Below are 10,677 nucleotides of genomic sequence, written 5' to 3' on the forward strand. Positions count from 1 at the left end.
GAAACAGCGGAAGTGGCTCGGTGAGCGCGGGAAAGGGGCCGCCCTCTGCCCGTACCCCGTTCCTCTCCCGATGAGGAACAAATACCCTCTTCTTCGCACCCTGAGGCCTTAAATCCTTCCCCTCTGTAGGGCATTTTCATTCCCTTCTGGGAGATTTACTCCCTCCGTGTCTTTTTCCGCCCGTTTCTGAATGGCACTTCCCCATTCCTTTTGCAATGGGTTACTTGCCCCTCATGAGCGGCATTTGCCTCTTCCCTTAACCCTGAACGTCATTTACCCCTAAACTTCGCATGAGGGGCCCCTCCACCCTGAGATTCATTTACCCTCACTTCCCTTACACCCACCCCCTCAGGTTTGTTTATCCCTCCCACGCTGAGGGGCAATTACCCCTCCTGGAGGGGGTGTCATTCACCCCGCCAACCTGAGAATTATTTATTCCTTGTCCCTGCCCTGCCCCAAAGGGTTTACCCCCTTCCCCCTCCCAGAGTGCAATCTAACCCTCCCCTCCCAAAGGCACATTTACCTCCTCCCTGGCCCCAGTGGAATTAACTCTCTTGCTTTCCCCCTGTGGTTTACCTCATCAAGGTATGCACTGGCCAGTATTCCCCCCACCCCCAGCATTTACTCCAAACCCAGAGGGTCATTTACCCAACCATCCCTCCTGTTCATGTTTGAGTGGGGTAAAATCTGCCCTGTGGTAACAGAGGGGGGTGGGCAAGTGGGGCCTTTGTTGTTTATCATCTATATTAATAATTTAGACAAAAATGTGGTAAATTGGATTATTGTCAGATGTAGAAGTTGTCTTCCACACGGTGATCACGGTACATTCAGCTCGAATAAGGTGAAAAAAAAGTGTAAAAGCTGCCGAGAAAGTGCAAGATGGTAGTGAGGGAGATGGTGAGGCATAGAGTGCATATGTTGTGAGGTCTGTTTCACAATCAGATACCAACCAGTGAGGTGGAAGCTGTCCTAGACGTGCGTTTGGGCCTTTGCATCTTCTGTCTGAGGTGAACAGGCAGATTGCAGATGACAGCAAGACTCAGGGCATAGAGGAAGCTTGCAGCAGGATCTGGACCAGCTGGAAACATGGCAGATGGAACTTAGTGCGGGCAAGTGTGAGGTTCCCCATTTGGGAGGACCGGCCAGGGCAGGATTTAACGTGGTGAGTGGTAGGGCACTGGGGTGTGGTACGATAGTGATCTGCAAATACAGGCCCGTAAATAGCATGTTGTGCTGCAGTTGCCAAATCTGCAGTTCTGGTCACCTGCCTACAGGAAAGTTATCTTCCACCATCTGATTTCTGAAGGGTCCTTGAACACTACCTCACTACATATTTCTTTTGATTTTTTATATATAATTGTTACCTAGTAATGTATTGCACTGCACTGCTGCAACTCGATTACAAATTTCATGATAATTGTCAGTGATAAATTCTGATTCTGGGAAAATTTACAAGGATGTTACTGGTTCTTGAGCTGAGTTTTAGGAAAAGGTTGAATGGGTGAGGAGAATGAGGACAGATCTTATAGAGGGCTATCATTGGATGAATGCCTGCAAGCTCTTGCCTGTTGGGTTGGGTGGGACGAGAACCGTCATTGGTAAGATGACAACAGCCCGAACCTGTCACGTACCCCGTGATGGGTTAAAGAACCAACAGAGATGGAAAACACTTTGGAGTCCAGTGTTGCTATTAACTAATGATATTTATTAGTAACTATGCAATACAGTAAAATAAGTGCAGATAAATGAAACAGGTTAGCAATAAATATATATAAATGTGGAAATACATGAAAATTAAGCATCTTCAAGTCTAGGGGTAAATAGATAGTCTTGCGATGATGAGTAAAGTTCAGTTCGTGGTATTGGGTTGAGAAGTGATGGGGAGAGGGAGAGATTTTGAGTCTTCAGGTGAGCTGGCATCATCGATCTTCCCATTGTCCTCTGAAATCCTTTAGAAGTCACCGACTGTGACCACAACAAAAGCGGACCGTTCTTCTGTGGTGGAGCTATCAACCCAGGTGAGGGTTGGACACACAAATTACTCCCCACCAGTCACACCCTATTCACACTGCGAGAGCCACTGATCAATCCTCCAAAACGTACCTTTTCTGTGGGCACAACAAAGCTTATTCAGTGTCCAACACCATGTGTCTCAGGTCTATCATCTGACCTATTTATCTCACCGTGCTGAATACCAACTGCCACTCAAACAGCTCCCCCCTTCTCTGTCTGTAAGAATTTCCAAGCAGACAGCCTCCTTGTAGAAATGTAAACATGCTGTGAGCAGTCTTCGCCCCTCTCTCTTAAAAACAAGATGGGAGTGTTAAATAGCTCCCTCTCTCTCTCTTTTCAAAAGCACAGTTCATAGGGGTAATTCAGGACCCCGTCACAAACCAAAGGTGTTTTTCTCTTTGTTAATTGCGTTTCTTATGTTCACAAGACTATACTGAGCTCCAAAACTTCAGGTACAGCAGGTCTACTGCATCAGTGGGTCTGCGCTGGGACAGGTGATCCACCCGGACCAAATCTGTGCTGTACCGGGCAGGAAGATCTCAGACAGCCTCGCGCTGCTGAGGGACACCATCGCCTACATGCCGGACGGGGGTGAACGCCTGTCTGGTCAGCTTGGACCAGAAGAAAGCCTTCGACAGGATATTGCACACATACATGGTGGACGTGCTCTCCAGAATGGGATTTGGGGAGGGAATCCGGAAGTGGATCAGACTGCTCTACACAGACATCTGTAGTGCAGTCCAGGTCAACGGGTGGGAAACAGACAGCTTCCCCATCAGGTCCGGAATCAGGCAGGGCTGTCCCCTCTCCCCTGTCTTGTTTGGGTGCTGCATTGAACCCTTCGCCGAAGCCATCAGGAGGAATGAGGGCATAAGAGGGGTGACGCTGCCAGGCAGTGGAGGGACCTAAGTGAAAACCTCCCTGTATATGGACGATGTCATTGCCTTCTGCTCTGATCCGAGGTCAGTTCGCAGGTTGATTGGCATCTGCGAACAGTTCGAGCTAGCGTCGGGAGCCAGGGTCAACTGCACGAAGAGCGAAGCCATGCTCTTCGGCAACTGGCCCAACCAATCCAGCGTCCCCTTCACCATCAGGTCTGACCACATGAGGATGCTGCGGATCTGGTTCGGAGGGGCTGAGGCGTGCAACAAGAACTGACAGGAGCGGACTGCCAAGGTGAAACAGAAACTGGGACTGTGGGGAGGGCGCTCCCTGTCGATAATGGGCAAGAACCTGGTTATCAGGTGTGAGGTGCTCTCAGGGCTGCTGTACTTGGCCACAGGTGTGGCCCGTCCCCCGCTCCTACAGCTCGGAAATCACCCGGGCTGTCTTCAGATTTGTCTGGGGATCCAAGATGGAGCGGGTGAGACGGACCATCATGCACAACTCCCTGGACAGTGGGGGCAAGAATGTCCCCAATGTCGCCCTCACCCTGATGGCCAGCTTCGTATGTGGCTGCATCAGGTTGTGTGTAGAGCCCAGGTATGTGGGCACCAAGTACCACTATGTGCCCAGGTTCTACCTGTCGCCCTGGCTACGAAGGATGGGTCTGGCCCCACTCCTGCACAACGCCCCAGTCAGCTGGCCGTTGCCGCCATACCTGTCCTACGTAGCAAAGTTCTTCCAGGAGAACGCCTTTGACCGCAGGGCCATCAGGCAGTGGTCGGCACGTAGTGTCCTGCAGGCACTGCAGGAGAAGGACGTGATGGACACAGTGGGGTGGTTCCCTGAGCAGACTGTCCAGTTCATCTGGCAAAATGCCTCATCGACAGATCTCACCAACAGGCACCAGGACCTCGCCTGGCTGGCGGTGAGAGGGGCCCTCCCAGTCAGGTCCCTCCTGTACGCCTGGAATGTCGTCTCCGCACCCCACTGCCCACGGGAGGACTGCAGTGAGGAGGAGTCTGTGACCTACCTCTTTGCACACTGCCAGTTCGCAAAGAGGGTGTGGAGGAGGATGGACGGGCTAGTGTCACGTTTTATCCCCAGCAGCTGCGTAACAGAGGACTCTCTGATCTACGGGCTGTTCCCGGGGACGCACACGGAGACCAACATCCGGTGCTGCTGGCAGATCATCAACTCGGTGAAAGACGCTCTTTGGTCAGCCCGAAACTTGATGATCTACCAGCACATGGAGATGTCCGTGGGAGAATGCTGCCGACTGGCACACTCTCGGCTGCAGGAGTACGTGCTGAGGGACGCTCTGAAACTCGGTGCAGCCACCACAAGGGCCCAGTGAGGAAGGACCACAGTATAGGTTTCTCCACCCGTGGGAGTGGGAGGGGTTGGTGGGCGGGGAGTATACCCCTCAACAATGATATGCTGAGCTGAACTACTGGAGTGCCACGTGGGTGGCTATAAGTATGGATATGTACAGACAATAAGGGAAAGTAGGTAAAGGATGGAAAGTTATTGAATGGTTTATTGTATATAATTTATTTTTGAATAAAGTAGATTTTGAAAAGATCAGTGAGCTGCTGCTGATGGGAGTAGCCAGCTGGGATGCCGGTGAAAGAGGAGCCAGCCGGTGGGTCCAAGGAGCTAACCTGAGTGCAGACCGTGTTGCTGCCTGCTACGTGAAGGCATCAGGGTTGCGGCACAAAAGCAGCGTGCAGTGTAACTGTGGGTGATTGCCTCTGGCATTTCTCTTGCAATTGCAAGACCCTGTTGGACATTGATAATGTAAGATGCCGCAGGCCTGTTTCCCTAGTTTGCTGGAGAGACAGGCAGTGTGGGAGCTGTGTAGTGTCATTTGTAGCAAGGACGAGGCCTCAAGTTGCAAGCTTCCTTGTTTCTGTCCAGGTGTGGAGACGCCAGAGGCCGTGTAGCGTGGCGTCTGTGCTCGGTTGGGAGCTGGGCTTTCCCGTCGGTGCTGCCTTCCAGTGTTCAATTGGTGTAATGACAGGCTGGATAGCCGGGAACTATGCCATCAATTGGCCGGACAAGTCGATCAGGATTTTGGACTATATAGGAGTTCTTTTTGCATTACTTTTGTTTTTTTGCTCGTTCCATTCTGTATGCTTTGCACCTTGACCCTAGAGAAACAATACTTCATTCGGCTCTATCCATGTATGGTTGATTTGAAATGCGGTGAAGAGGAAATATTTCTGGCAATATTTCACTCAAAAGTGAAAAGGACCTTGGCAATTGTGGGGATGACTTAAAGAGACTGGGATGCTTGAGTCTATAGACATTAAGAAAGAGGGTGTGCTGGAGCTTTTGAAAGGTATTAAGTCAGATAAGTCGCTGGGACCGGATGGGATATACCCCAGTCTACTGTGGGAAGTGAGGGAGGAGATTGCTGAGCCTTTGGCTATGATCTTTGCATCAATAGGGATGGGAGAAGTACCAGAGGATTGGAAGGTTGTAAATGTTGTTCCCTTGTTCAAGAAAGGGAGTAGAGATAACCCAGGAAACATGGTGGGCAAGTTGTTGGAGAAGATCCTGAAAGGTAGGATTTATGAGCATTTGGAGAGACATAATCTGATTAGGGATAGTCAACATGGCTTTGTCAAGGGCAGGTTGTGCCTTACGAGCATGATTGAATTCTTTGAGGATGTAACAAAAGACATTGAATATAGTCTATATGGATTTCAGTAAGACACTTGATAAGGTTTCCATTGCAAGGCTCACTCAGAAAACAATGCGGCAGGAGCTCCAAGGAGACCTTACTTTGTGGATAGTTTATCTACTGCATGGAGATCGGTGACCAGTGGTGATCTGCAGGGATCTGTTCTGGGACCTCTCCTCTTTGTGATTTTTACAAATGACTTAGATGAGGAAGTGGAAGGGTAGATTAGTAAGTTTGCTGATGATACAAAAGTTGGTGTTGTGGATAGTCTGGAGGGCTGTCAGAGGTTATGGTGGAACATCGATAGGATGCGGAACTGGGCTGAGAAGTGGCAGATGGAGTTCAACCCAGATAAGTGTGAAGTGTTTCATTTCGGTAGGGTAAATTTGAAGATAGAATGTAATATTAATGGTAAGACTCTTGGCAGTGTGTAGGATTGGCAAGATCTTGGGGTCTGTATCCATAGGACACTCAAAGCTTCTGTGCAGGTTGAGAGTGTTGTTAAGAATGTGTATGGTGTGTTGGCCTTCATCAACCATGAGACTGAGTTCATCACTCATGAGGTAATGTTACAACTATACAAGACCCTGGTCAGACCCCACGTGGAGTACTGTGCTTCGTTCTGGTCACCTCACTACAGGAAGGATGTGGATGTTATAGAGAGAGTGCAGAGGAGACTTACAAGGATGTTACCTGCATTAGAGAGCATGCGCAGGCGGACAATAAGATGAGAATAGGTTGAGTGAACTTGGCCTTTTTTCCTTGGAGCAATGGAGGAAGAGAGGTGACCTGATGGAGGTGTATAAGATGATGAGAGGCATTGATCGTGTGAATAGCCAGAGGCTTTTTCCCGGGGCTGAAACGGCTGCCACAAGGGGGCATAGTTTTAAGGTGCTTGGAAGTAGGTACAGAGGGAGATGCCATGGGTAAGTTTTTCACACAGAGTGATGGGTGTGTGGAGTGCACTGCCAGTGACCATAGTGGAGGTGGATACAAAAGGGCCTTTTATGAGCTTAGAAAAATAGAGGGCTATGTGGTAGGGAAATTCTAGACAGCTCCTAGAGTAGGTTACATGGTCGGCACGGTATTGTGGGCCAAAGGGCCTTTAGGGTGTTGTAGATTTCTATGTTCAAAGGGTTTTTGCTGATATTTATTATTGTTACATGTACCAAGGTACGGTGAAAATCTCATCTTGCATACTGAACATATCACAGTGCACTGAGGTAGAACAAGATAAAACAATAAGAGAATGCAGAATAAAGTGTCGTAGTACAGAGAAAGTGCAGTGCAGGCAGACAATGAGGTGCAAGATCGTAAAGAGTTAGGTTGTAAGGGCAAAAGTCCAACATATCATAATAGAGGATTGTTCAATAGTCATAAAACAGAAGCTGTCCTTTAGCCTGGTGGAACATGCTTTCTCCCTGATGGGAGGAGGGAGAAGAAAGAATGTCTGGGGTGTGATTACACTGGCTGCTTTACCGAGGCAGTCAGAAGTGTAGACAGGTCCGTGGAGGGGAGATGTGCTGAGCTCTGTCCACAACTCTCTGCAGTTGCTTGTGGTCACAGGCAGAGCAAGATGTGTTCAGACAGGATGTGGAACAATCTACCAGCAGAAGTCATGGATGTGGGTTCAACTGTAACATTTAAGAGAAATTTGGTCGTCTTTTGGCTGGGAGGGGTACAGAGGGATATGGTCTGGGTGCAAGTAGATGGGACTTAGCAGAAATCACACATTAGATGGGCTGAAGGGTTTGTTTCTGTGCTGTAGTGATCTATAACACCCTGGTTTCCATGTATCACATTTCTGCATTCCTCTTCCCCCACCCTGTCCACCTCCCCACCAGACCACCACCTCTAACCCTCCCCCCAACTCCTCCATCTTAACACCCTCACATACTCCTTCCCCACCTCCCTCCTCAAGGATGGAGACAGAGGAGGTGGCTGCCCCTCACTCCCCCACTGAGGAGCCTTGGAGCGTCAGCTGCAGCGACGAGGAAGTGGAAAGCACAGACCCGTGGACTCCGAGCCCCCAGGAGATCCTGCGTCTGTACCAAGCCCTGTCGCAGCAGGGTAGCCTGGAGCTCAGCTCCCGGCCGCTGCCCCGCCGCCCCCCCACCCCCGAGGCCGGACCAACCCAGGAAGAGGAGCCCGAGGAGCCCTTGGCCATCGAAGAGGAGGATGAGAAGTAAGCTCATGGGCTTGAGATGCCCCAGTATAGCCCAGCCAACCATCAGACCACAGGGGCAAGGGGAGGCTCTGTAGAAAACATCAGTCCCAGCAGGAGTGTGTGGGGCATCAAGGGTCCGACACCGTGGGGAGAGTGTGGGGGAACGCGGGTCAGACACTGTGGGGAGAGTGTGGGGGATCGCAGGTCAGACACCATGGACAGAGTCTGGGGGAATATGGGCAGACACCGTGGGGAGAGTGTGGGGAAACGCGGGTCAGACACTGTGGGGAGAGTCTGGGGGAATATGGGCAGACACCGTGGGGAGAGTCTGGGGGAATATGGGCAAACACAGTGGGGAGAGTCTGGGGAAACGCGGGTCCGACACCGTGGGGAGAGTGTGGGGGAACGCGGGTCAGACACTGTGGGGAAAGTGTGGGGGAACGCGGGTCAGACACTGTGGGGAGAGTGTGGGGGAATGCGGGTCAGACACTGTGGGGAGAGTCTGGGGGAATATGGGCAGGCACCGTGGGGAGAGTGTGGGGGAACGCGGGTCAGACACTGTGGGGAGAGTCTGAGGGAATATGGGCAGACACCGTGGGGAGAGTGTGGGGGAACGCGGGTCAGACACTGTGGGGAGAGTGTGGGGAATCAGAGAGGGATCTGGATTGGCACGGGTAGGTGGGATGGGATCAGATAGATGTGGATTGGCACGGGTAGATGGGATGGGATCAGACAGAGATCTGGATTGGCACGGGTAGATGGGATGGGATCAAACAGGAATGTGGATTGGCACGGGGAGATGGGATGGGATGGGATCAGACAGGAATGTGGATTGGCACGGGTAGATGGGATGGGATCAGACAGAGATCTGGATTGGCATGAGTAGATGGGATGGGATCAGACAGGAATGTGGATTGGCACGGGGAGATGGAATGTGATCAGACAGCTGTGGATTGGAACGGGTAGATGGGATAGGATCAGACAGGAATGTGGATTGGCACGGGGAGATGGGATGTGATCAGACAGCTGTGGATTGGAATGGGTAGATGGGATGGGATCAGAAAGGGATCTGGATTGGCACGGGTAGATGGGATGAGATCAGACAGCTGTGGATTGGAACGGGTAGGTGGGATAGGATCAGAAAGGGATCTGGATTGGCACTGGTAGATGGGATGGGATCAGAAAGGGATCTGTATTGGCACAGATAAGTTGGGCCAAGACAGCCGGTTTCTCTGCTGCTGTATGTTGGATGATGCAGGAACCATGCCACCATCTCTCTCTTCACCCACAGGCCCCCTGCACCTACCGAGTTTGACTTTGATGATGAACCTGCACCAGCCAAATCCTTCCTGGGCATGCGGAGATCTCCAGGTGAGCTGAGCAGTCGTGCGAGCACATGGTGGCCCAAGTGACATTGGCATGGTGGAGACCAAACTCCTTTGCTCACATGTCACTCCCCACCGCTCCATCAGGTGCTTCTCTCTGCCCTACAGTCCTCCATTACCTGCCCTCCACCTTGCGCCCTGTCCCCCCCCCGTAACCCACCCTGTCCCCCCTCCACTCAACCCCATCCCCCTCCACCCCTTCTCCCCACCCCACCCCATACTCCCTCTAACCAGCCCCATCCCCCCTCCACTCCGCCCCCCCCACCCCGTCCCCCCCTCCACCCCACCCCGTCCCCCTCCACCCCAATCTGTCTCCCCTACACCCAACCCCATCCCCCCCACCCCATCCCCCCTCCACTGCACCCCATCCCCCTCTGCCCCACCCTGTCCCTCCTGTACCCCACCCTGTCCCCCTCCACCCCACCCCGTCCCCCCTCTAACCTCTGCCCTACATTCCTCTTTCTGTTACCTACCCTCCACCTCACCCCCCCCACCCCAATCTTTTGGCTTGGGGGCTGTATTTTCTCCTGCTGGAACCTTGAGCCCTACACCCACTGCCCATTAACCTCTTCCTCTTCCTCCCCTTCCCCCTCTCCAGGGAACTCACCCGCTGCCCATTAACCTCTTCCTCTTCCTCCCCTTCCCCCTCCCCAGGGAGCTCAAGCCGCACCCAGCGACGCGAAGCACGGCTGGACAAGGTTCTGTCTGACATGAAGAGGCACAAACGGATCGAGGAGCAAATGCTGAGGACGGGCAGAGACGTATTTCAGCTGGAGACTGAGCAGGAGGCAGCTCCCACCCGCTCCCGCGGCATCTTCCAATGCCGTAACTACTGATATCGCCAAGGACCGTGAGAAACGAAGGAGGGAAGGGTATCCAGAGAAGGCACCTCAGATTGAGCAGAAGGAAGACAGCGGAATACTCGAGGCTCTGATTCCTGCCACTCTAAACAACCCCAGTTTCTCTGACCTTGCCGTGTAGCTCCAGGCAGCATCCTGGTGGAGTGGACCTCTTCCACTCCCTCCATTACACCCTTCCTGTCATGGAGTGACCAGAACAATACTCCAGACGTAGCATAACCAGGGCGTAGAAAACTGCAACGTCACTTCCCAACTCATGAACACAATGCCTCAATACTAAAGGCAAAGCGCTGGAGGCTTCTTCAGCACCCTGTCACCCTGTGCAGACACCGTCAGGGATGGGAAGCTGTGCACTTGGACCCCAAGATCCCTCAGAGTAAGGTTTCTTATATGATGTGAAATGAGTTGCTTTGTGGCAGAAGTACTGTGCAAATACAAAACTTATATCAATTACCAAGTCTTGTTGGTGGATTATTCAGAAAACTGATTAACTTCAACACTGTTGAGGGTCCTGCCATTAACTGTACCCTGTCCCTTGACCTCCTAAAGTGTAACACCTCACAGTTGTCCGGGTTAAACTCCATCAGCCATTATCTCCGCCCGTATCTGCAACTCAAGTCAAGTCAGGTTTATTGTCATTTCAACCATAAACTGCTGGTACAGTACACAGTAAAAACAAAA

General features: G+C 51.8%; 1 protein-coding gene across 1 annotated transcript; it reads left to right on the forward strand.

The window, feature by feature from the left end:
• The first annotated feature begins 6 nt into the window (after positions 1-6).
• pagr1 (PAXIP1 associated glutamate-rich protein 1) lies at positions 7-10,449 on the forward strand. Its single transcript, XM_072250627.1, has 4 exons — positions 7-20; positions 7,429-7,769; positions 9,043-9,122; positions 9,791-10,449. Exons 2-4 carry the CDS (start codon positions 7,507-7,509, stop codon positions 9,970-9,972), a joined length of 525 nt encoding a protein of 174 aa, XP_072106728.1. The 5' UTR covers positions 7-20; positions 7,429-7,506; the 3' UTR covers positions 9,973-10,449.
• Positions 10,450-10,677: the final 228 nt, after the last annotated feature.

Source organism: Mobula birostris, unplaced genomic scaffold (assembly GCF_030028105.1).
Source record: "Mobula birostris isolate sMobBir1 unplaced genomic scaffold, sMobBir1.hap1 scaffold_4654, whole genome shotgun sequence".
Taxonomy (NCBI): Eukaryota; Metazoa; Chordata; class Chondrichthyes; order Myliobatiformes; family Myliobatidae; genus Mobula; species Mobula birostris.